This window comes from Talpa europaea, assembly GCF_964194135.1.
Source record: "Talpa europaea genome assembly, chromosome: 13".
NCBI classification, from domain to species: domain Eukaryota; kingdom Metazoa; phylum Chordata; class Mammalia; order Eulipotyphla; family Talpidae; genus Talpa; species Talpa europaea.
The window spans coordinates 63,557,378-63,584,413 of record NC_140080.1 but is presented as its reverse complement, the minus strand read 5'-3'; the positions used below and the strand labels follow the sequence as shown (position 1 = coordinate 63,584,413).

Here is a 27,036-nt window from a genome sequence, read left to right as displayed (position 1 = left end):
CATTATGTTTGAGGAATTGATATGTAGCAGCAGAAGGCCGTGGGAATCTGGCCCAAGATGAACACCAGTGAGTTGGTTTTCTAAGATCTTTATAGCTGTAAAATTCTGACTCCTCTTGTTCCATTGCCCTTGCTTCAGAATGCTACAACCACCAATGAGCTGGATGGTCTTAGGATAGCTGCTTTTCCTTACTGATTCTTTTCCTTACTACCTCCTATGTGTTTTTCATTCTTCTGTACAAATTCAAGCTCTTTCCTCCCTGTTTTCAAAAAGAACATTAAAAACAAGGCAAAGCTCTAAACCAATATGATATATGGGCTTTTGTTTTTAAATAAACCTTTGTTTTCAAAATATAACCTCTTTACAGGCATTAAGTACATTTCGATCAAATCCTTCCTGTTGGTAGGCATAATTTTTATATTTCTCTTGTTCCTCCCAATAAGCCTAGCATAGTGCCAAGCACATAGTAAGCACCCAGATATTTGATGGAACATGTAACAAACCTAACACACTGGACACATTTAATATACAGTACAAATCAATACTATGATCAACACATACCTACTTCTCCAATTTTCATATAGCACCCTGTTCAGCTGCTTTAATAACTTCTTTTACATATTTTACTTTACTTATCTATTTGGATCAGGCTTTTAATATTTGTTTCATGGACAAACTAACATACTATAACTTATAAAATGAAAGAGGTGAAATAATTGTGATTAAATATTTTCAATGTAGAAGGTTCTGACAAAATTGATAATTCACAAACAAGGTTGCTTTTATCATTCATCTATAAATACAACTCAACGGTCAGTTTATTTTGGAACAGCTCTTTATTGATAACTGATACTCAAACATCAACAAATTATTAATTTTTTCAAATTGAAATTTTTTCTTAATCAAATCTGCATATATGAAGAAAAGTAATACACTGGAAAAGTTTTAGAATACTCTCAGGGTTTATGTAGAATTATGACTGCTTTCAACAATTACTGATACCTTTTTTCATAGAGAATCTTTGTCTAATGTATATTTGCTCATATAACAGACTGAAGATAGCCACAAGTTTTGACAGCATTCTCAAAACAGCATATAACTAAATTTAACGCCACAAATGAACTTATTTCCTTTATAACTTCACTAATTCCAAGGAATACAAGAAAACATTAAAAGTTCCCAGTGTTCACCCTAAGAATCAGGCAGTCTTCTTCAATTTTTTCTTCTCTCCTTCTTCCTTTTCTTTTTCTATTTCAGTTACTTGCAATTCAATTTCTTTGGCACTAAACATCTGAAAAGAAAAAAAATGTAAAAAGCAAGTTTCAATTATAGCAACCATTTGTAAATATAAAATGAAGTTACCTAATTATGTTTCATAAATTTGTAATTCTATTTAAAACTTATATTTCACAATTTCAAATACACAGTAAAATGGTTTAAAAGGTTCAAAGGTAACATACTTTTAATTTTTTTAAAAAATAACTTATTTTCCCCTATGTGCACATGTTTCATATCCTCCACCAAATCACCTGCACTCTTAACCCATCTGTCTCCCTTCTCCACCCCCCTCTACCTTTGAAAACCATTATATTCTTTCACTGAGTTCAAGATTTATTTCTAATATACAAAAGCAACATACTTGGAATAATTATCTACAAATCACAATTCTGTCATTTTCATGATTATTATGCTAAAAAACAAAGTAGTGCAAAATATGACACCACATTACAAATCCAATATATGTATGATATTCTGAAAACACATTAATGCAAAGCTTATTCTATTCATGAGCAAATAACTCGTTACTAAACATACCTTACCACCGTCTACTGTGTGATTCTCTGATAGGGTCTGACTATTTTATCAGCTCACAGAATATCCAAAAAAGTAAAGATCACTTATACTGCTTTGCTTACAACCCATTCACAAAGCTGAAGCCAAAAGAGTTTTTATTTTGTTTAAATCAATTTTATTTATAATCAAAGATGGGATCAATTTGCTCAAGGTCATAGCATGAAAACAAATGAATCTGTTGGAACATAAACTCAGCTCAATCCAATTCCAAACCATGTGCTCTAGTAGCAATGCAATCTATCCTGAGATATTAATGTGGAATGCTAGTATAACTCTGCTGCCAGTATACATATCAGTCTACCATTCATAAGTAAAAATACATGTGTAACTGGTGTGTGTGTGTCCATCTATCCAGGTGCACATATCTGTCTGTGATAGAAGAGATAACTCTGGCCTTAGTGGTCATTTGTCCCTATGATATTGGCATGTCTGTCCTTGGGAATCTTGGCAGCAGGGATGACAACACGACTCCCCTAACACTCTGTGCTCAGCACCATGGCTTTTCATGTGGGTTCATGTACAGGCAGCCCCCACAACCCTGTACCATTCTCTTATAGACGCTCTGCTGCTCTCCTATCCTCAAGTCCCCATCCACTGATTGACTAACAGAAGATGCGAATATGGTGTCAAAACAACAATGACTGGGCCTCTCCAGTGGCGCAGCGGTTGAGCGCTGGGTTGCAAAGCTGCCTGCAGCCTCTGCAGCACCGGTTCAATCCCCAGCCACCGGGTGGGGTCCCACATGGTGCGCAGACCTCTACTGCCGCACCTGCTGCTCCCCTCAGCAGTGTACTTTGGTCCTTCTGCCTGTTCTGCTCCCTGCTCTGGTGAATTCTCTCACCCTCCCGCGCTTCTGACTGTACCCAGTGCTTGTATAAATAAATAAATAAATCTTAAAAAAAAAAAAACCAACAATGACTATCTTGACTTTGGAAGATGATAAGAGTAATTCCTTTCTCAGTGCTGCTAGAAATGAATCTGCACAGAGAATATGCTACAGTAACCCCTAAAGGACTGACTCAATAGGGATTGCTACTTACAAGAACATATACTAAATGGAGTAGACCTATATAAATATATGTAATTCTCATAACATCTAAGTCTTCATAGAGGTGAAGGGAAAGGCAACAAAGCACATGCAAACCAGTGGATATTTTAGTCTATTGAAACAAAATACAGTTGTCATAGTGTCAGTGGATGTTTCAGGCTTATAATGAAGAATGACAGGTGTCCACAATATTTTAACTTTGTCAAAATACTTTATGCTACAGATAATTCTTTTCTCTTCAATTAATGATGTACCTTTAAAGGTTGGTTTCTTCTTATGATAGCAAGTTCAATGTTTTTTCCACCAGACTGGACAACCTAATGTAAAACATTAGTAGTGTAGTTTTAGAATCACTTCAGTAAATTTCATGTTTTAAGTAGTTGGACAATGGGAAAAAAAGTGCTTTTCTGAATATGCTTTATTAGATCACTTACTTCTAGCAAAGCTCTTATTGCCAATTTTATAGCTTCACTGTCATTTGCTATAGCATCTTCTGTGTAATTCTTTTCTAGAAATTCTCGAACAGTTTTAGCACTTCGGCCTATTGCATTTGCCTTGAAAATTAAAAGATAATTATTTATATCATTGCAGTATGAATGAATTTATGGTTATTAAGTAGAGCTTAGATGCTTAGAGTTACCGACAGTATTTCTGAGTACAATTATTAAATGAAAATTATAGGCTTGGAAATTTAGCTAGCATTTCAGCAGTTCATTTGGATAATATTTAAACACTATGTAATGGCAGCATAACTTTTTTCACTCTTTTCTGATCAATGCTTCCATTATTTTAATGGCTCCCAAATCCTTGATAACCAGAAAAAATTTAAAGTTGAGACTGCAAAAGATATGGAAAGGAAAGGAAGCATCACTGTACAATATGATATAAAAGGGGAAAAAAAAAGAATGTAAACATGAAGAAAGCTAGTTACATGAACAGGACTTTCATTATTTTCTTAGAACTTACAAAAAAGTATGGTGATCATCTAATTATTGATTCATTATCTTCTTTGACTCTATTATGAGGGGCCTCTTCTGTTATGTTCCCCCCTTTTTTTTTTGTTCTTTAGAAATCTTCATTTGATGCAGGAAAGAACCAAACTGATTCCCTGACTGTATGGTTGCAGGCGGTATATGGAATGATCTTAAATCTAAATATTCAGACTAGTACTAACTAGTATTAGTACTAGTATTATGAGAATAATAATGATAATAATAGTTCATAATAACAGATCACTTTTGTGCCAGGCACTATGCTAAACATATGACATGGATTATTTCATTTAACTATCACAAAAACAATTAAATAGGTTCTATTACTAACCCAAATCATAAAAGAAATGAAAAGGTTGGAAAGGTCAAATTGAACTTTCACAACCTTAACATTATTGACATTTTGGGCTGGATAAGTCTTTGCTGTGGGGGGCTGTCCTGTGCACAGGATATAGGATGTTTAACACATCTCTCCCTCCCCATCCCAGATGTGACACCAAGACTATCTCCAGGCTGACTGACTGATTATACTGGACTCTTTTGTCTTGGAAGGAACAGCAGCATACATTCAGTGGAAGGGAAACTTATCCTGAATGTAATTTTCCTTTCCCTGTGACAGAAGCTTCTGTTAGCTCTACTACCTATGGAGCTAATGAATGCATTCTTCACTGTCATGTATCCTACAAAACACTGCTGCTGACCAAGGAACTGACTGAGAGAAGGTGAGGAAAGGGCTTACACCCATGAGAGTCACTGAGCAAATTATGTCCTCTATCACCCTGAAGTAGTCAGTCTGGTAGAAATTTGGAAACTACAGAGGGCTCAGCTATAGGACTAGCTGGGTGATTATGAGGCCAGGTTTTGTTCTACAAAGTCCTATAAGTGCCCCCAAGCAGGAACCAGGAATTAATTTCCCCCAAAGTCACAAATCTAAGGGTCAGAGTTAAATCTCATTAGTACCTCTCATGGTCCACTTGTAAAGGTTTTCCTTTCCATCTCTACTGGATTCTATTAGTTTAAATGTTCTAATTCCTACATGGGAGGTAAGGAGGGGGATGTTTCTTCCAAGGAATGTAACAGTAATTTCACTGGACTAGAAGCTAAGACCTCTACTTGGCCATTTTGAACTTCTCATACCATAGAATTACCAGATGTAGAAGGAGTTATCGTAAGGATGGGATGGTTTATTATGATTTCTCAGAAAAATAAACTTACTACTACACAGTGGAAACAGGGAGAAGACGTTCTAGAATTGAAGAGATTTTCCTGGGGGTCTCTCATATTATTCCTAAGTAAAATGAAAAAAGTAAATGGAAAAGTTCTGTAACCCATTTAGGCAGGATCACAAATGGCCCAGAATCTTTAAAAAAAAAAAAAAAAAAAAAAAAAAGTCTGTGTAATGAGCCAGATAAAGAATCCCAACAAACCAAAGTGCTGGTAAGAGCTATTTCTATTCTCATTTTTGCAACAGGTCATGTAATCACAGTTTATATTTATAACTTACTATTTCTACTACCATTTCACATGTTATCTACATGCATCTTGTAAGTGTGCAACGTAGTATTGAAAAATCTTGTCAGCAAGCCACTATCATAGATGTGTCTGCAATTGCCACACTGTCCCATTTTATCAGGCTACTGATACAGGTTAGACTGATATGCAGAAGACCCTGAGTTCTAATCCCAGTTTTACTATTAACTAACGGTGGGAACTTAAAAAAACAAAAACCTCTGGCCTCCGTTACTAAATATGTAAAACTTAAAAGATTCAAACTATTTCTTGTGTAGATGCTTTAAAAAGTAGCACATTACTTCTTTCAACTGAAATCTTAGAAGAAAGTGCAATATGTAAAACAATATGGGGTGTACATGTTCACCTCCTCCCCACCACACCACACGGCCTTAAGACACAATGGTAAGGCATAGCTTCAGATCTAGAAAATCAGTAAAATTCCCCCAAATATAAAAATTCCATAAATTTCCTAACTAATGACATTAAAATAAAAATGTTTCTCTGTTTGATCCCCGGGACCAGCAAATTAGGATGGAAAATAATGTAAACTTTGAAAGTATTATGTGACATGAAGGATGATGATGCAATGATAAATGCAAACAGAAGATGGCAGACTTCAAAATATCTAGAGAAAAATTGATGTAATAACTTGTTTTGCTTAGGGCATTGTTTTGAACGTCATGAAAAATCTTAGGACATACAAAAGATTTTTAATTGGCAGAAAAAATGTCTGCTATTTGATGCACATAATTATAGCTTCTGATTACCAATTAAAATATCCAGGAAGTTTAAAAGAAAATGTGTAGCTGACACAAGTATTCTGATCTTTGTGGCAAGAATATAAGCACGGTTTTACTGGCCTGTTCAACTGGCTTATTATAAAATCTTAGGAGTACAGGCAGCTAAACACAGACATAAACACCATGGCAATATTTTCCCATTAGTTTATTTGATTCTTAATAGTAGTAAGCAAACTCTATGAAATAATTTAATGCATGGGTATTTAATTTTTTAATAAAAAATCACTGTGTTTCCCTATCCATTGGAAACTATCATGGTTTCTGATTAACTAAAGGATTACATGAAATTTGTACCATTATAAATATTTTAATACAACCTAGTTTTTTGGTCGTGTTCTGACAGTGAAAAAGCGTTACAGTAAATACTATTAACTCAAGTTCTAAAATATATTAAATTGATGACTCACCTTCCAAGCATGGTAAGTACCAGAGGGGTCGGTCTGATATAATCTTGGGATACCATCATCATCAAAGCCTACAATTAAGGCAGAAATACCAAAAGGTCTTCGTCCATTGCTCTGAGTATATTTCTGAAAAATAAAATGTTGTCATAACTACTTTCTGTATGAGGTCACACAAAGGATAACATTACTTATCAAATAACAAATTCCATTAGTAAATAAAGTATTCTTGTCAAGATGATCTTCTTTATAGATTCTTTGTATCTTTTTTCTGCCCCATCCCCTGCAATTCTGTATATCTTTAAAATCCTTTCCTAACCTTTTCTGTACTAACCTCAATCCATGATTAACATTTTTAAAAAGTTAATGTATAGTATCTGTAAAAATAAAATCAGGGGCCTACCTGGTGGTGCAAGGGGTTAAGATGCAGCACAATGAAGCTATCCGCAGCCGCAGCAGCACCAGTTTGATCCCCAGCCAGCGAGCTGACCCACATGGCACAGCAGACCTCTCCTGTCTTGCCTGCACCCCTCAGCAGTGCATATCAGTACATCTGCCTGTTCTGCTCCCCACTTTCTCTCAGGTGAATCCTCTCACCCACTCACCTCTTGCCTACACCCTAGCTCGTAAATGCATAGATAAGTAAATCTTTAAAAAAATAAAAATAAAATCATACACTTGCATATATGCTCTTAACACTATTTTCTTTTTGCTTTATGTACATTTTGGTAATATAACTATCAATAGATTGTAATCTTTTTAATATAGCAGAGGATTGTGTATGTCACAACACTTTGGTTCTTAGTAAAGCTGATTTCAATCAGCTGTGTTTTGAAAGCAAGTCCTTGGTTTACTTTGAGGAACCCTGTAATTGTAACTATCATTATCAAGTATTCCTTTTTGATACTATTATCAAGTATATTCTTTGGACTATATACTAAGTTGTTTCTACATAAAAACCCAACTAAGATATTTCTTTCAGGACCAAAACAAGACAACCTTTGTTTCTCTTGGGGAAAAAAAAAAAAAAAAAGAAAGAACGCATGCTATGCTTTTTCCTTGCAGACAATGGGGCTATAGAAACCAATTATGTTTCTTTTTACTTCAGTGCCAGGAACTTCTGGATTTGTGCTCCAGGGAGTGGAATTCACACTAATTTTGAGACTAGTGCTCCTAGAAATTGTGCAAAGAGGCAGACCTGACAGAAAGCTCAGGATTACATGTAATGCTGTGGCTTGAAATAGATTAATACTGGCTTCCTTCTTGAATTTGTCCACGCATTACATCTCTTTTTAATTCTTAAAATTTATCACATGTATTTTTATACATCACTTCAAATTTTGGATACAAATAGTTAAACTGCAACCATAACCTCTAAAGAATAGGGTTTATACCTTAATTCCCTCTGCATTTCCTAATGTTCTTTGTTTACACCAAGATATGAAGTAGATGCTTTATGCCTTGGCAAAGAGGTCTTTTTTCTTTATCTACTCGATTTGTCATTTTTTTAAAATGAAAAAGAAACACATACACAGAGATAATATAATTTGAAAGTACAAAAAGTATACAAAGTATACCTTTTGTCCCAGAGCTCCAGGCTCTTCCCCACTAGCAACCCCACTGCTACAGATTTACAATGTATACTTCTACAAATGTTCTATACATAGCCTTTATGTTTCTAGAAGGAAATCTAAAATGCACAGTTAGGAACCTTTTGTACATAATATGCTGCATCTTATTTATTTTTTTTTTGGTGGGTACCTTTTTAACTACTGGGGAAATCAAAGCAAATATAAAAGAAAAGTAGAATAGGAAGTTTTTGCCTCTCTTGCAACAAAATAGGGAACATCTTATAAATATGTACTTAAAACTTTAATATCTTAGAATATGGAGTCTATAACAAAAATCTCTACATGGACAAATGGTAATAAAGTCCATGCCAGAAAGCAATATGCTTTAAATATATTAACTCATTTAATTCCTAATGCAACTCAACACTGAGAGGTATTATTTTAAAGACTATTTTATAAATAAGAATATTGAGGCAAAAGAGGCTCAATAATTTGCCCAAGGCATTAATGAGGAACTAGAAAAGCCAAGATTCAAAACCCCAAATTCTGGCACTTGTGGACACATTCTTAACCACTAGTATGTTTGCCAAAGGAAAGATAGTTTACACTGGAAGAAATGAAAATAGCAAACCATGTGGAAATTAATCAACCTTACTACTAACTATAAAATACAAATTAAAACAGCTATTACAGCACTATGTTATACTTATTTGCAAAATAAAAGAAAAATGAAAAACCCTATACTGATGATCCTTCAGGGATACATTTATGCATTGCTGGTTGCACAATAAAAATTGGTACAATCTTTTTAGGAAGCAATTTAGCTACATATAACAAGAGTCTTAAAACCAATTACAATTTCTAATCTAGTAATCCCATACCAAAAATTAATTTAACAGTATAATTCAAAAAAGAAAAAGAAATGTTGTGACAAAGATAGAATAATGTTATTAAAGTAGCAAATTGACAGAAGTAATGAGAAAATGAAAGAAACTGGAAACAACCTAAATAATTAACAGATAGCAATTACAAACAGCATTATATAATTAGAATAAATGTGAAGACTATGTTGACATAAGAAAACATAAAATGATAAATGAAAAAATACCTGAATACATTATAATTAACTTATGTCAAACTTTCTTATCTACATGTGAATTCAGTGGTCATATTTAAAGCTGAGCACTGTGTTAGGTTTGTAGGTAGAATTGTGGGTATTCTTCAGTAAACGTGAATACGTGGTCCCTATTATTACTTATCCGAAAGTGTAGAAATTCCCTTAAAAGTTTAGATTTACTGTTCTTTAAATATTAACGTAATTTCCACATCTGATATTGATAGAGATTTCTACAATAGTAATCAAGTCAATCATTCCACAGGAATAAGCGTGTGAGTATGAAGTAAGTGTGAGAAAGTACAAGGAATCCAACAGATTTAGTAGTCTGAATGATGGGAGAGATTACAGTATTCACAATAGGACTCATGATGGAAAAGGAGAAAACTTGGATTTATCTGTTAGGATTTTGACTTACCTGCTTTAAGGTTGCTATGAAGCGAGTTATGTATTCTACAGTGACTGGGTCCTCAACTGTAAGCTTATGACTCTGGCATTCCACACGGGCTCTGTTTATTACTACTCTAGCATCAGCAGTCAGTCCTAAGAAAGAAGTCAATACAGTACAAAAAAGAATGCCTTTTTCCTTGTTAAAAGGATTTTAACCACCAAGAAATCTTTCTTATAACATCCTTTTTCACAATATATGTCCATTATAAGGCATATGTGGAATATTAGTTCAACATTCTGATTTTCAAAATTTAATTTAATGCATTTTTATTTACTTTTAAAAGTAAATGGTTTTAAGAATAAAGGTGAAATACCAATGTAAGTAAACTATTTCCCAAAAAAACAAAAGGTTCGAATTCACAGAAACTGGGCTGGTTATTAGGTTTTACCAAATGCATATTTTATTTTATTTTATTTATTTATTTTTTTTAAGAGGCATGCTTTATTTATTTGTTTTGCTGGTTTTGTTTGTTTGTTTTGTTTATACAAGCACTGGGCACAGTCAGAAGCGCGGGAGGGTGAGAGAAATCACCAGAGCCAGAGCGGAGAGCAGAGCAGGCAGAAGGACCGAAGTACACTGCTGAGGGGAGCAGCGGGCGGCAGGAGAGGTCTGCGCGCCATGTGGGACCCTCCTCCGGTGGCCGGGGAGCAGCCGGGGATCGAACCGGCGCCGCAGAGGCCGCGGGCAGCTTCGCAACCCAGCGCTCAACCGCTGCGCCACCGGGGAGGCCCCAAATGCATATTTTAAATCTCTGCAGTATTTTAAAAAATTCTTTGGGAGGAAAACATCAGTGGTCGACTATTCAGTGGTTGATGGGTCTATCCTGATTCCAAAACCAATATACATACTTATTGCCTGAGTCATGAAGTTAGATTTCTTATGAAAACAATGAATATTCATTATCAAACATATATCCATTGAATTCAAAGTGCATTCAATATAGCTGTGACAGCTCAGCTTTGGCTAAGATTAAAGATTTGCAAATTAAGAATCAAGAAAATAGGGCCTCCCCGGTGGCGCAGCGGTTGAGCGCTGGGTTGCGAAGCCTCTGCAGCGCCGGTTCGATCCCCGGCTGCTCCCAGGCCACCGGAAGAGAGTCCCACATGGCGCGCAGACCTCTCCTGCGGCTGCTCCCCTCAGCAGTGTACCTCGGTCCTTCTGCCTGCTCTGCTCCCTGCTCTGGCTCTGGTGAATTCTCTCACCCTCCCGCGCTTCTCTCTGCACCCAGTGCTTGTATAAATAAATAAAATAAATAAATAAATAAATCTTCTAAATAAATAAATAAATAATTTTAAAAAATGAAGAAAATACTTGGTCTTGCTTTTGCCATACCAAAACATGAATTCATTCATTCTCAATACTTTTATAAGAAAATAGTGTATTTCTATCAAATATAGCAAACTAACCCAAAATTTAAAGGGATGCAACTGTTGCTAACATTTCTATTGAAGACTTCTTTGGCGTTTGACCTCTTCATGGCCACTTTGTTGCTCTGTCCACTCTCAATATTATACTGCGTGAAAAAAACTAGTTCACAAAATCTTTGAAATAGCTATTTCTCATATAACCATCAATCTTTTGCAGTCACAAACTCTTGTTCTCCTCCAACACTGTTTCAAATTATGTTTCTACAAATCGGGAAGAATTGTTAGTCCCTGAAGATAGTTAATAGTAGTCAACAATGAATAAGCTGTCAGATTTTGCCACTGTTAGGAATCACTCTAACACTCATGGGTAGGGGGTGAATGATAATCAGATACTCAGTTACAGGAAGAGAAACTGATTCAATTCTCTTTGCAAATGTTTCCGAGAGAAAGAAAGAGGAAAAGGTTGACTTAGTCTACCCTATTAAAAGCTTCATTCAATAAGAAAATTTGATTAGAAAGGAGATTTTAAGTATTTCCGCTTTACAAAATAAATGATCCTGATCTATGGAAATACAAACATATCATACTTAGAATAATATAACTGTTTTTAGGAGGGAAAATAGTGATAAATTTATCTAACCACATCATGTATGCATATTTATTTTTAAAGATAAGTAGCAGCAATTATATTAATCAATACTAAATAATTCAGAAAAAGAACAATTTCTATTTAAAGATAACAGTGAAAACTGCAATTTCATTTTGTTTATAAATACATAATCTAGAGAAGAAAACAGTGCTTTTATCATTATACCACAACTTTACATACTATCACAATGTAAAATTTCTATTAAATGGAATTTCTTTTGCTACATGAAATAATATTTTTTTTCAATTTTTGAAATTTCTCAGGGGTTGTTTTCCATATTGAAAGCACAATTTAAGAATATTAATAACAAAATGTGACTTTTTCAAATGTGCTGTACGTAATATTTCTGATATGTGCTCACTGTAAAATATTTCAAAAGAGGGAATAAAAGCTACCATACAATTCACAATTCATAAATAGGACCATATTATATATATTCTACTGTAACACACTAGTCTAAATATATGTTGTGGATCCTCTCCAGTGTCACTACATATAGATTCCATGACCTCCTTTTCTAACTGCCACTAGGTAATAATAATAATATCCCTCACAGTAGTAGTGGTGGGTTACACACCCATATGCCAAACATTGTTCTAAATGCTTTCATGTATTAATTCACTTAATTTTTGTAAACAAATCAATTTAAGTTGGATACTATTTTTTTCTTTTTTACTTTTTTTTTATATATATTTTTTACATCATTGTTCATTTTTAAACAATGTTTGGGGCCTCCCCGGTGGCGCAGCGGTTGAGCGCTGGGTTGCGAGGATGCCCGCGGCCTCTGCGGCGCCGGTTCGATCCCCGGCTGCTCCCCGGTCACCTGAGGAGGGTCCCACATGGCGCGCAGACCTCTCCCGCCGCCCGCTGCTCCCCTCAGCAGTGTACTTCAGTCCTTCTGCCTGCTCTGCTCTCCGCTCTGGCTCTGGTGAATTCTCTCACCCTCCCGCGCTTCTGACTGTACCCAGTGCATGTATAAACAAAAAAAAAAAAAAAATAAACAATGTTTGCTTTCCTCCTCCCTTTCCTCAGGTATAGTCCCCATAGGATTTTCTTCACCAATGCACCATGCACCATCACCACAGTCCCCTGTGCTCCTTCCTCCTCCTCCCCTGCAGGATGTCTCTCTGATTTATAATTGTCTGTTTTTGTTTTGTTGTGTTTTGTATTGTTGTTATTTTTTTTACACTGATGTCTTATTTGGTTCCCCTCTATCCCCACTATAAGTGAAACCATCCAATATTTTTCTTTTTCCTTCTGGCTTAGTTCACTGAGCATAATTCCTTCTACATCTATCCATGTTGCTGCAAATGGCATGAGTTTATCTTTTTTGATAGCTGAATAGTATTCCACTGTGTATATATACCACATCTTGATCCAGTCATCTATTTTTGGCCATTTGGGTTGTTCCCAGATTTTACCTATTATAAATAGTGCTGCAATAAACATAGGGGGTACAGGTTTTTTTTTTGAATCAATGTTTTTGTGTCCTTTGGGTAGATCCCTAGGAGTGGAATTGCTGGGTCATATGGTAACTCCATTTTCAGTAGACTGAGGATCCTCCAGACAGCTTTCCATAGTGGTTGGAACCAGTTTGCACTCTCACCAGCAAAGTAGAATTCCTTTTTCACCACATCCTTGCCAACATTTGTTGTTGCTAGTTTTTTGATATGTGCCATTACGTTAGATATGATCACTAACCCCATGTCACAGATGATTAAAGTGAGGCAAGGAGCCACAAAGTTCCTTGCCCAAAGTCACAGGTGTAGTGGACAATGGAGTCTGGCTTAGAACCCAGTTGGGATGGTTCCAGAATCTGTACTTTTAAGCTACCGCATAGACAGACCATGATTTATTTTACCAACTCCCCTCAGTTAGACATTTTAGGTATGACACAGTTACAAAATCAGTTAAAAGTGGGGGAGAATACTAGTAAATACTTATTTTACTCTGCTACAGTTATAAACATACTTAAATTATTATTATATCAAAGTCAGAAAGGTATGTGTGCCAGAAGTTAAAGCAGTCCATATCATATTAAGGTGATTCCTTTACAAATTTATTTTATTGTAGTAAAATATATATAACATAAAGCTTGGAGAGTTTAAATAACACAGTTCAGTGCAATTAAGTACCTTTTCACTGTAGGGAAATCAACACCATCCATTTCTAGGACCTTTTTATCTTCCCAAAAGGAAAGTGAACTTATTAAACAGTAACTTTGTTTTTCCTTCCACACTGTGGCAACTGCCATTCTACTTTCTGTCTCTATAAACTGGACTACTTTGGGCATTTCATGCAGAATCATACAGTAATTGAACTACTTAGTTCACTTGCCTACTGTCTTCAGGGTTCATTTATGTGATAATGGGTGTTAAAATTTCCTCCCCTTTTTTTTTTTTTTATAGAGGCATGTTTTATTTATTTATTTATTTGTTTGTTTGTTTTGTTTGTTTATACATGCAATGGGTACAGGCAGAAGCGCGGGAGGGTGAGAGAATTCACCAGAGCCAGAGCGGGGAGCAGAGCAGGCAGAAGGACCGAAGTACATTGCTGAGGGGAGCAGCGGGCGGCAGGAGAGGTCTGCGCGCCATGTGGGACCCTCCTCAGGTGGCCGGGGAGCAGCCGGGGATCGAACTGGCGCCGCAGAGGCCGCGGGCAGCTTCGCAACCCAGCGCTCAACCGCTGCGCCACTGGGGAGGCCCAAAATTTCCTCCCTTTTTAAGGTACAATATTCCACTGTGTATATACACAAATTGGCTTATTTGTACCTTCTGACTATTGTGAATAATGTGTAAACTTGGGGGGACAAATATCTGAGTTTTTCCAATTCTTTTGGATTATATACAGAAATAAAACTGCTGAATCATACGGTAATTTTATGAAATTTCCATACTAAAACTGGGTGGCTACATGCAAAAGAATGAAGCTTGACCACTACCTCACACCATGCACAAAAACCAACTCAAAATGGATTAAAGAACTAGACATAAGACCTGAAACCATAAAATACATAGAAGGAAATATAGGTGAAACACTCCATGATATGCACATCAAAGACATCTTTACAGACACATCACCCAAAGCAGTGATAGTGAAGGCAAAGATAAACAACTGGGACTACATCAAATTAAAGAGCTTCTGCATAGCAAAAGGGACAATAAAAAAAAAAAAAGAGAAACCCCACCGACTGGGAGAACATTTTTGCACAAAACACTAATGATAAAGGACTGACCACAAAAATCTACAAAACAAAGAAAATAATCCAGTCAAAAAATGGGCAAAGGGCTAAAAAGAAACTTCTCCAAAGAGGAAATGCAAATGGCCAACCAGGCATATGAAAAAATGTTCAACATCACTTGCAATCAGTGAAATGCAAATCAAAACTACAATGAGATAGCATCTTACACCAGTGAGAATGGCACATATTAAAAAAAAAAACTAGCAACAACAAATGTTGGTGAGGTTGTGGAGAAAAAGGAACTCTCCTTCACTGTTGGTGGGAGTGCAAACTGGTCCAACCACTATGGAGAGCTGTCTGGAGATTTCTTGACCTACTAAACACAGAGCTTCCATATGATCCAGCAATTCCACTCCTAGGTATTTACCCAAAGGACAAAGAAACATCAATTCCAAAGAGCACCTGCACCCCTATGTTTATAGCAGCACTATTTACAACAGCTAAGATTTGGAAACAACCCAAATGCCCAAAAATAGATGACTGGATCAAGAAGATGTGGTACATAAACACCATGGAATATTACTCAGCATTCAAAAAAGATAAACACATGCAATTTGCAGCAACATGGATGGCGATGGAAGGGATCATGCTTAGTGAAATAAGCCAGAAAGAAAAAGAAAAATACCGGATGGTCTCACTCATAGCAGGAATCTAGAAAACTTAAATAAGGGACCAGGAAAAAGAATAACTATAAGAAAGTAAAAATCAAAATCAACAAACAACTATGAACCAGAGACACTCTATGGGGGGTGGGGAAAGGAGGGCTTGGGGTCAAAATAAGGGGGTTGTAATTGTATGGGGAATATAAAAATAAAATTTAAAAAAAAAGGAAAAAAAAGAAATTTCCATATTGTTTTCAACAGTGATATTATATCCAGAACGCACAAGCCCTCACATTTCTTCACATTTTTAGCAACATTCTTAGCTATTTCCTGTTTGTTTGATTAACAGTGATCCTAATGGGTGTGAAAAGGTATTTCATTAGGGTTTTGATTTGCATTTCCCTAATGATTAGTGAGTGAGTGCAACATGTATGTTTTGGCTATTTATATATCTTGTTTGGAGAAATATCTATCTATAACCATACTACCCTGAACACACCCAATTTTGTTTGATTTCCAAAACTGAGTAGGGCCTGGTTAATATGTGGATGGAAGAAATAGCTATTTAAGCTATTTGTTTGCTTTGTTGTTGTTGTTGTGTTCTAGGCTTCTTTACGTATTCTGGCTATAAGTCCCTTATCAAATATACAATTTTACAAATAATTTCTTCCATTCCACAGATTGCCTTTTTACTCTGTGTCCTTTGAAACATGACAGTTTTTAATTTTGAAGTATTGAATGGTCCTATTTACTTTTTCCTTTTTGCCTGTGCTTCTGGTGGTTAATTTCAAGAAATTATTAACAAATCTAATCTTATGAAGCTTTCCTCTATGTTTTCTTCTGAGAGTTTTAAACTTTTGGGTCTTATGTTTAGGTCCTTAATCCATTTTGAGTTGATTTTTATATACTGTGATCATTCCTTTGCATGTGAATATATGGTTTCTCTAACACCATTTGTTGGAGACTGTCTTTTCTCTACAAAAGGTCTTGGCATCCTTGTTAAAATTTATTTGATCATATAGCAAGGATTATTTTGGGGCTCTCTATTCTATTCCATTTGTCTAAATGTCTCTCTTCATGTTAGTACTACACTGTACTAACTGAAGCTTTGAGGTACATTTTGAAATCAGGATTTCTTCTTTTCCAAAAGTGATTTGGCTATGTAGGACTCTGACATGTCATATGAACTTCAGGATGGATTTTCCTATTTCTGCAGAAAACATCACTGGGACTTTGTTGCACTGAATTGCATTGAATTTGTTGACTGCTTTGGGTAAAAATGATATTTTAACAATATTAAGTCTCCTAATTCATGAACAGGGGATGTCTTTCCACTTATTTGTGCCTTTTAAAGTTTCTTTGGGCAGTGTTTTGTATATTCAGTGTGCAAGTCTTTTTACTTCTTGGTTAAGTTTGCGCCTAAGTATTTTATTCTTTTTGATGTTATTCTAAATAGAATTGTTTCTCTTAATTTCCTCTTCAGGCTGTTCACTGTTAGTGTACAGAAATGCAAATTTTTGCATTAATTTTGTTTACTACAACTTTGTTCAATTCTATTATTGCCTCTAACAGGTTTTTTTTTTTTTTTTGTGTGTGTGTGTGTGTGTGTGAATGCTATAGGATTTTCTACATACAAGGTCACATTGTGAACAGAATAACTGTACTTCTTTTCCAATTTGGATGGCATTTTTTAAAATTCAAGAGTCTCATTTTTTTTGTTAGTTTTTTTTTTTAACTGAGGTAGTACTGATTTGTAACAGAGTATGTTTCAGGTATACAGTTTTATATTTTGAAATGCATTACCAAATATTAATTATGATCACCACTGAAAGTCTATTTTATATTTACTACCTTACAGTTGGCCCTTTACTAATTTTACCTGCCTCCCCATCCCAAACAGTCCTCACTGCTGGTAACCAAAATTCTGTAGTCAGAATCTAAGGGTTTGCTTTTGTTTTATGTTTTGTTTGCTTTGTGATTTTATTTTTCACATGAGTAAAGTTACATGGTATTTTTCTGTCACCAGTCATCTTGTTCCAAATGGCAAGATTTATCTTTTTTATAGCTGAGGAGTAGTCCCCTCTTCTACTTAACTGCTCTGGCAATGAACTCCATCACTATGTTAAACAAAGGTGGCAAAAGTGGGCCTCTTTTGTCTCATTTCTGATCTCAGAGAAAAAGCTTTCAGTCTATCATTATTGAGTGTGAAGTCCACTGTGGGATTTTGATATAAAATCTCTATTACGTTGAGGTAATTTCCTAGTTTGTTGAATGATTTTATCATAAAAGGGTATTGGATTTTGTCAAAGACTTCCTGAATCAACTGAAATGTAGTTTTTCTTTTTCATGTGGTATAGTACATTGATTGATTTCATATGTTGAGTCATACTTGTACTCCAGGTACAAATTTCACTGGGTCATGGTATATAGCCCTTTTCATAGCTGCTGAATTTGGAATACTTACATTTTGTTTGGGTATTTTTTACATTAATATTTATAAGGGATACTGGTTTGCAATTTGCTTTTCCTGTAGCGTCTTTGTCAAAATAATTCTGGCTTGATAGAATAAATCTACAAGTGTCCCTCTTCAAGTTTTTGGAAGAGTTTGAGAAGGACTGGTATTAATTCTTCTTCAAACATTTGGTAGAATTTTCCAGGCAAAATGTCTGGCCCTAGACTACTTCGCTAGGTCAGTTAGGTTGCTGAACTGAAATCTACCTTCTTTATTAATGTAAGTGTTTTTCCATTTAGCATGTCTTTTGCTATATCCCATAAGTTTTATATGTTGTGTTTTCATTTTCATTTGTGTCAAGATATTTTCTAATTTCTCATGCAATTTCCTCTTTGACCCAATAGGTTTTCAGGAATAATGTTAAATAACCACATATTTGAGTACCTTCCAGGTATCCTTCTGCTTTTGTTTTTTTTTTTAATTGATTTCTTTTGTATATTTTAATTGGAAATAATACTCTGAATGATTTTAACCTTTTAAAATTTGATAAGGCTTGTTTTTGGCAAGATGATTCCTTTTTAAGACACTAAGATAAAAAAGATAGCTTTTGCTTAATAGGTTTTTAAACTTCAGTATAAAATCCTGGTGTGAAAAAACAAAATCAGAAAATGAGCCAAAAAAAAAAAAGAAAAAAGAAAAAAGAAACAAAAGACAAGAAATATGTATCTTGTTTGTTATAGAGGCAACTAAGTTCAACATCACTAGCCATGAAGAAAATGCAAATAAATCTACAAGGAGCTATTGATACAACCTATAGTGCCAAAAATAAAAAATAGTAACAATAGTTAGTACTGCTGAGGATGCAAAGAAAATAAATCATTGCTAGTGGGAATATAAACTACTACAAACACTGGAAAACAATTTGGCTATTTTTTAATAAAACTTAAGTATACATTATCATATAATCCCGTGATTATACACTTGAGCATTTACCCTTGAGAAATGAAAACTTGTGTTCACATAAAAACCTGTACACCAATGTTCATATCAGCTTTTATAATATGGAAAAACTGGAAATAATGAAATGACCTTCGTGGGTGAGTTGTTAACAAAGTTAGTACAACTACATCAGAATACTATTTGGCAATAAAAAGCAATGGACTATTATTATATGCAGTAACTTGGATGAACTGCAAAAGGAATTATACTGAATGAGAAAAGCCATAATTCTATCCATAGAAATTTCTCAAATGACAAAATTATCGAGAGGGAGAATACATGAGTGGTTGCTAGAGGTTAGAGAGAGGAGAAGGAATATCATGAAGGTACTTTATGGCAATGGAAGATTGTGAATCCTAAGTGTGGTAATGGCTATATGAATCTACGCAAGTGATAAATCTAATACTACACACACAGACACTAGCATGTGCACACATGCAGCTAAGTGCCTGCAAAACTGGTGAATGTGAGCTTGTAACACTTTCAATTTACTGGTTTTTGAAATGTTACCAAGGGTGGACACTGGATATAAGGTAAAGGGGACTTACCTGTGTTTTTCTGTAACTTCCTGAGTAACTACAATTATTTCAAAATAAAAAGTTTAAAAAGAAAAGTTACATAAAGTTATAATTGAGGTTATATAACATGTATCTTTTAACATTTCTGTCTTATCAAAGCTCATTATCAGAAATTCTAGTAGCTGTGATTTTCCATAAAGGACAGGGCATATTTTTGTGTTTAATAAAAAGTAGAGTATAACTCCATGCTGTATAGATGTAGCACAATAGCTCTAGTGGGGCCTTTGTTTTATTATTACCATATTACACTGAGATACTCCACAGCATCAATAGTACCTGCAAAAGCCATGCAGACATGGTCATCAAGGGCACAAATTTTCCTCACAGTTCTTTCATCTTGAAGCTTGGCAACAGATTTTTTTTCTACTCCAAGCACTACTATATCGGTACCTCGAATTCCAACCTGTCAAGTCATTAAAAATAATCATTTGTCAGTTTTAACATTAAAAATCAAGTTATTGTAAAGCATGATTTAAAAGACACTTATCTTTAAACATTCAATAAAAAGGAGAAAAGAAGAATTCTAATTCATCTCACATTATAAAATAAGAAAGTAAGTATTCAAAATAAGCTTAAAAAGCAATGAAAATATTTAAGGGGAGAAATAAGGAAAACAGAAGTTAATGATTGGGGGGAAACAAAAAATTATAATACTGAGATGTTTTTGAAAAGAAATAATTAAAAGAGATGTTTCACAATTAATCTTGGCCAAGAGGGGGAAAGAGTAAAAAACACATATACAAGTGTGAAAAAGTAGGCATTTAATAATTATAACCCTAAATTAAGAAATCTGTACACCTGAATGAAAATGATGACTAGAAAAAACTTCCTAGACTGACTAAAATAAAGACAGAAAGCTCATCTTACTAACAAATATGGGATAATATCAGAAAAGAACTCTCCTCAAAAATAGATGTCAGGCCTAGAAGATTAATGGATAAATTCTTTCTCATTTTCTGATGTGAATAATTCCTATACTATTTATTCTATGCTACAAGTCAAAGTGGAAATGTTCCTAACTCTTCTTAAGAAAGCTATGTTAACAATATTAAATCTGGCAAACGTAACACTCTCTATAAATAAAGTACTAAAGGATTCTACTTAAAGCTAATGCCCAAAATTCAAAACAACATATTCAAAACAGAATCCAGAGTTACAGAAAAATATGTAAAATGCATAAATAAGTATAGTTCATTCTAGGAATTTTAGAAGTGTCAATAAAAGTAAATCTTTGAAAATATAAATGTTACAAAGGTTAATGGAGATCTCTTATTTGTCCTATGAACAAATGCACTTCAATTGTTCTTGGAGAAATACTGTCTTTAGGTGGGGCTGTAATGTAATCCAGAGTAGCTAAACAATAAATCCTTAAAGTTTTATTGGAAGTGTTTGGAAAATTGTATAATTATTTATCATTGGGAACCTTGAGGCTAGGGATATTTACAAACTACCATTTAGAGAAGTTTTGTCTTGAGAGTAAAAGTAATATGGAAAGGAAGCATGAGATGAAGAGAGGCACAGACCAGTTTTGCTGATATCACTTAAGAACCTAGCAGTCACACAGCTGAGCCTAAAAGCAAGATTTAACCCTTGTTCCCTCTGGATACTTGATTCACTTCTTAAAAAAACTACAGAACAGGGCCTCCCTGGTGGTGCAAGGGGTTAAGCACCGCAGCCTCTGCAGCACAAGTTCGATCCTCAACCGGTCAGGGAGCAACCCACATGGCACAGCAGACCTCTCCTGACTTGCCCGTTGCTCCCCTCAGCAGTGTACTTCGTTCAATCTGCCTTTTCTGTTCCCCACGGTCTCTGGTGAATCTTCTCACCTCCCCACATCTCTCGCCTGTACCCCAGTGCTTGTATGCATAAATAAATAAATCTTTAAAAAAAAACAAACTATAGAACAGATACATTTTTCCCCCTCAAATTAGTTTGAGTTGGATTTCTAAGGCTTGCAACTAAAACATCCTAACTGAAATAAATAAATAATAAGAACAAAAAGTTAAAGATAAAAGCTTATTAAAAGTATCACAAACTGAGAGCCAGAATCATCTCAGAGAAGGAAACACCATTCTACTTAACTGTTCAAGTCAAAACCAAGGTTGTCATACCTTTTAGCTCCTCCTCCCACATCATCTATTTCCAGTCAATTACCAAGCTATTGTCCAGTCTATCAGTAAAAGCTATTAACTTCTATCACCATTCCAGTTGAAACAACCATCACTTCTTGCCTCGATGCACATTCTACATAGCCTACTAGGTTTTCCAGTTTCTACTCTTGCTCCCCACCTTTCCATGCCCTAACTCCCAACATATACCTAGTCTCCACCACGCAGCCCAGGTGATCAGATAATAATATCAGTAGGGCTAGATATTCTCCAGTTGAGTATCTTTCCACTGTACTTAGAAACTTTTTTCAAACTGCTTTGTCTTTCCTATCAAGTTAGGCATGCTCTAGACCTATTTCACCAACAGCAAGTTCACTGCTTACCAACCATAAGATCCACTGTCTTCTTTCAAGATTTTCTCAAATTTAATTGTTTCCCTCCTCTTGTTACAGCGCAACCCCGATATAAAACTGGTTGCCTGACTGTGGGTCCTCACCCAGGTGCTTAAAGGGGACTTAAACTGCAGGCACCACAAAAGGTTAGTCAAAGGTTTATTTACAAGGAAAGGGGAAATGAGGACATGAATAACTCAGGGAGAAAAAGAGGGAGACAAGTTCATAAATGAATCCTACCCATTCTGCTGACCTGGAATTCCAATGACCCGCTGAGACCAAGCACTGCCTGGCCAAGAGAGCGAGCCAAGAGAGAGAGGCCCTCTCACATGGCTGGTTATAAACACAAACAGAAAAAACGGCAGCTTAACTGTGCCCTTAGGTCCTCGCAACCTCCCTTTGGGGATCATGGGATTTGTAATTCCCAGTGTCTTGATGGAGTGGGGGTGGAGTCCACAAAGTCTATATGGAGTTTGCTCAGGACATCCTTCCACCCTGACACTCTTAGCCTTTACATGTGGTATACCCTCTACCTGGAATGCTTTTATTTCAGGTCTCTCTTAAATCTTACCTAAATTCATCCTTCCCTATTCGCTAAACAACTTGTTCTATTCTTGAAACCAACATTTACAATGATGTATGCATTCATATACCTATATCTCTAAATAATAAGTTGTACAAGAGTAAGGAAACTACTAGACAAATCTAGAAAGTGGGACACTCTACCAAACAACCTACTTCTTGAAGAAATTTAAGGCATTAAAAAAAAGGGGGAAGAAAGCTGTCCAACCATAAGATAGAGATACCTAACAGCTTAGTGTAATACATGGACTTTAGATGCAGAGTCAAATAAAAGAACTATAAAAAGATTTTATGAGCAATAAGGAAAATTAGAATATAGGCTATTATAAAATATTAAGTTTTTGCTAATTTCATTAGGAGTGATAAGAGTTTCACAAGCTTCCTTATTTTTTAGAGCTCCATACTGAAATATTACAGGTGAAATATTATGGTATCTGAGATTTATTTTAAAATACTCTGTTGAAAAATGAATTTTAGCCTATATTTCATACTATATACAAAAATTAAGTCAAAATGAAATATTGACTTAAATGTAAGGCATTAAACTTTTTGGAAAACACAGGAAAAAATATGGGGGTTTGGCAAAGAATTCTTGACAAGGCACAAAAAAGAATGAACCATAAGAAAAAGTGTTATATTAAACCTCATCAAAATTAAAAACTTTTGCTCTATAAAAGTCCATGTGAGGAGGATGAAAAGACAAGGCAGAAACTGAGAGAAACATCACAAATTACATATTGGATAAAGAACTAGAATCTAGACTAAACAAAGAACTGCCAAGCTCAATAGTAAAAGAATCAATCCAGGGCCTCCCTGGTGGCCTAGGGGTTAAGTCTCAGCACTACCACCACAAAATGGTAAGCTGACCTCTCCTGTCTCTCCCGGTGCTCCCCTCAGCAGTGTATTTCAGTAGATCCACCAGTTCTGCTCCCTGCTCTGTTTTGGTGAATCCTCTCACCCCCTGCACCTATGGCCTATACCCCAGTTCTTGTATGCATAAATAAATAAATAAATAAAAATCTTTTTTAAAAAAAGAGGTGGGTAGGGTATGTTATATAAGAGCAACACGAGTGATCCTTGTGAAGTTGGAAGAATCTTGGCTGTGGATATACGAATATATATTTGCAACAAAATTTGAGAGAACTTAATATGTACATAAATGAATGAAAATGAAAATGCAAAAATCTGAATAAACAAGGTGGCTTCAACCCTGTGAAGCAGGTGTGACTTTGATGCATATTTTACCGTTAAAGAAACTGAAGCTTACAGAAATCAATTGGTTTACATGATACATACCTGGTTTCCACATTTCTGATAATGAAAGCTAGTTTATATACAAGTATTTACATAACAAGCTCCATGGCACAATGCAAAGAACAGAGTCTTTGGAACCAGAAAAATTTAGGTGTCAACATAAGCACCATCACTTTCTGATTGGGCGCCTTCAGCAAGCTATGAAAGCTTCTGAATCACAGTTTGCACATATAAAAAAAGGGATTAAATATTGTCCTTGATAATGTACATAAAATATTTGGTACAAAGTAAGTATCACCTAAATGTTAGTTTACTTCCTCCACAGTATATAATGTGGTAGAAATACAAAAGGTATTACATCATGTAGATTCTTAAAGATCTTACTAGCCAGGTGGTGTGAGAAGACTATGAAATATACCTAAAATTCAAAAGAATATGAGATGAAATAGTAAATACTGTAGAATGTTCTGTAATACAGCTTATACATTCAGAAGGATAAGATCCTTGATGACGAGAGTGGATCAGAGAAGACCTCAGGAAGGAGGAGAGATGTATGGAGATTCTTAGAGGGTAAATGAGATGGAGAGTGGCAGAAAGCAATGTATTCTCCTCTCTTCACTGACAAGGGCAGAGCTTATATGAGAGAAGCCATGAAGCTGCCTCCTTAGTTAGAGAGAATGGATAAGATTATGGAAGAGTCTCATGGCTGGGTCAGGGAGTTGAGATTTGATAAGGTAGTAAATGCAGGGCTAATAATAATTTGAGGTCAGGGAAAGAACAGAATAAAGACTAATAATCTTATCTTTTTCATGGGAATACTGTAAATGATTAACTTTTTTTCCCTAAGAAGAGAGGTAATTACTTCTCCAAAAGGTTATTCAAACACATTTTTCATTTACAGGAAAGGAAACAGGCCTCATCCTCATTTCATGCTGCAAGATAATCATCAACAAGGAAGTAGAATCCAAAGCTGCTGTGACCCATATAATTTTTTGTGTTACTAAATATTATATCCACATATTGGTCAGAAATGACCACCTTGGTATATTTATAAGTAATCATATCAACTATCATTTACAGACAATATTTTGTAAAATTTTAATAAACAAATGACTATAAACTTTACCACATGTAAAAGTTCACAGCGCCATAGGACCCACAAGGAAACACAATGAATAACTTCATACAAAGATGCAAATTATAATTTCAGAATCCTGAGACAAAATTGTCTCATCCTTCCAATGTATCTTTAAAAATGCCCACTATAGGTACTTTTATATCCTTACCCTTTTATTGCTCATTACAAAGGAGCTATCAATCAGTTCTATAGCATCCTTAAAACATTTAAAATGAGCCAATGTGGTTTCTTATTATACCCCCGTCTTCTTCCATTGCTCCCTTTATTTTAGGCTCTAAAATGTGGGCATTATTTTCTAACCATATGCTTCATGCCATGCTGGGGATTATATAACTTTTTGTTTTTATCAAAATGATACCCTTTTGGATTAAGTTACATCAGGCTTGTCTTAAATTTACAATTCTAAAAAAATTACTTACAAAACAGAAGCAAAACTAATGGGCCCAATTAAATAGAAAAATACTTTCAAAATGATAAGATTCCTTCCAGTGTTTTTTTTTTAACACTTTACATTTGATAGATTTAAAATAAAAGTGAATTATTTCCCTCCATAACTAAGTTGGTATGAAAAGTGAGAAAAATAGATTCTGCTAGACTTACCAATCCTCATCACTAGAGTCTCAATTTCCTAAATAAACAATAAACATGCTCATTGGCTCCTTTTGAATTCAGAGGCTAGGACTTGGAAGGCTTAAGGTAATGCATCTTTGTTCACCAGGGCTCTTTTGTCCTTTTAAATTTTTATAAATCACTAAGGTTATTAAATATAATTAGAACTTGGCAGGAACCCTACTGCCAAGTATTTAAAAGTTTTGCAGAAATGTGGCTAGATAAAGCAAGGTATAACATCTAAAAAAAATTCCAGTATTATTTCTATTTTTTTTAATTTTTTTAAAAAGATTTATTTATTTATGCATGTAAGAACTGAGGTACAGGCCAGATGCTCAGGGGGTGAGAGGATGGACCGGAGACAGAGTGGGGAACAGAACACGCGGACAGACTGAAGTACACTGCTGTGGGGAGCAGCCGGCGAGACAGGAGAGGTCTGCGGTGCCATGTGGGTTTCTCCCTGGCCGGCCGGGGATCGAACTCCTGCTGCAGAGGCTGCGGACTGCTTCATAGTGCGGTGTTTAACCCCTTGCGCCACCAGGGAGGCCCCAGTATTATTTTTAAAGACAAATCTTAAAAGTGGCGATTCTTGGAGCTGAGAGCCTCTAAAAGGCTGCCAATTTTGCAGGTGCAAATTTTAGGACAATTACTGTGCACAGGTCAAAGTCTTCAAGTGATTCAGTGTTTTTAACTGTTTCCTCACCAACGAGGATTTAATTTCCCACTGATTTAATCCATATTTCTGGGGCAGGGATTATCGATTTTTATTACGTTTTATTAAACAATCGCTCCCTACATGAAGGAATTATTACTTGTCCACCTATATGGATGCTCCTCAGGAAATGGGCGACGAGCATTTAGGTGGACTATTAAAGACTGGAAGAGTTTTCTTCCCCGTTTGCCAGGCACAGAATTAATATTTCTTCAAGGCTACAACACACACACACACACACACACACACACACATATTTTGTTTCTGTAGGTATTGTTAAACAGAGGAAATTATACAAGAGAAAGCTATGAAAATCTACCCATTTTCACTATGACAATTTCAGCCCAAATTTCAGAAAAAGGAGCTTGCTCAGCACAAGGGATGGCCTATTTTTCACAAGTGGGAGAGGCTCTTTCCTGATGTCCCACAAGTTGATGTCGTCTGGTGAGTGACCAAGGCCTGCCACTGCGCAGGAGGCGGGGCAGTGATCAAAAAATTGCTTGCTTACCGCAGTCGAGCCTTTCTTCACTGCTTCCTGGGCATATTCCACTTGGAAAAGGTGTCCATCTGGGGAGAAGACAGTGATTGCCCGGTCATACCTGGACGCCAT

At 35.5% G+C, this 27,036-nt stretch overlaps 1 protein-coding gene across 1 annotated transcript; it reads right to left on the bottom strand.

Moving 5' to 3' along the window:
- Nucleotides 1-1,198: 1,198 nt before the first annotated feature.
- On the bottom strand, nucleotides 1,199-27,036 carry PSMA8 (proteasome 20S subunit alpha 8; the record flags this gene model as incomplete). Its single annotated transcript, XM_084251799.1, has 7 exons — nucleotides 1,199-1,291; nucleotides 3,157-3,219; nucleotides 3,337-3,456; nucleotides 6,614-6,736; nucleotides 9,711-9,835; nucleotides 19,908-20,034; nucleotides 26,935-27,036. 7 exons carry the CDS (start codon nucleotides 27,034-27,036, stop codon nucleotides 1,199-1,201), a joined length of 753 nt encoding a protein of 250 aa, XP_084107925.1.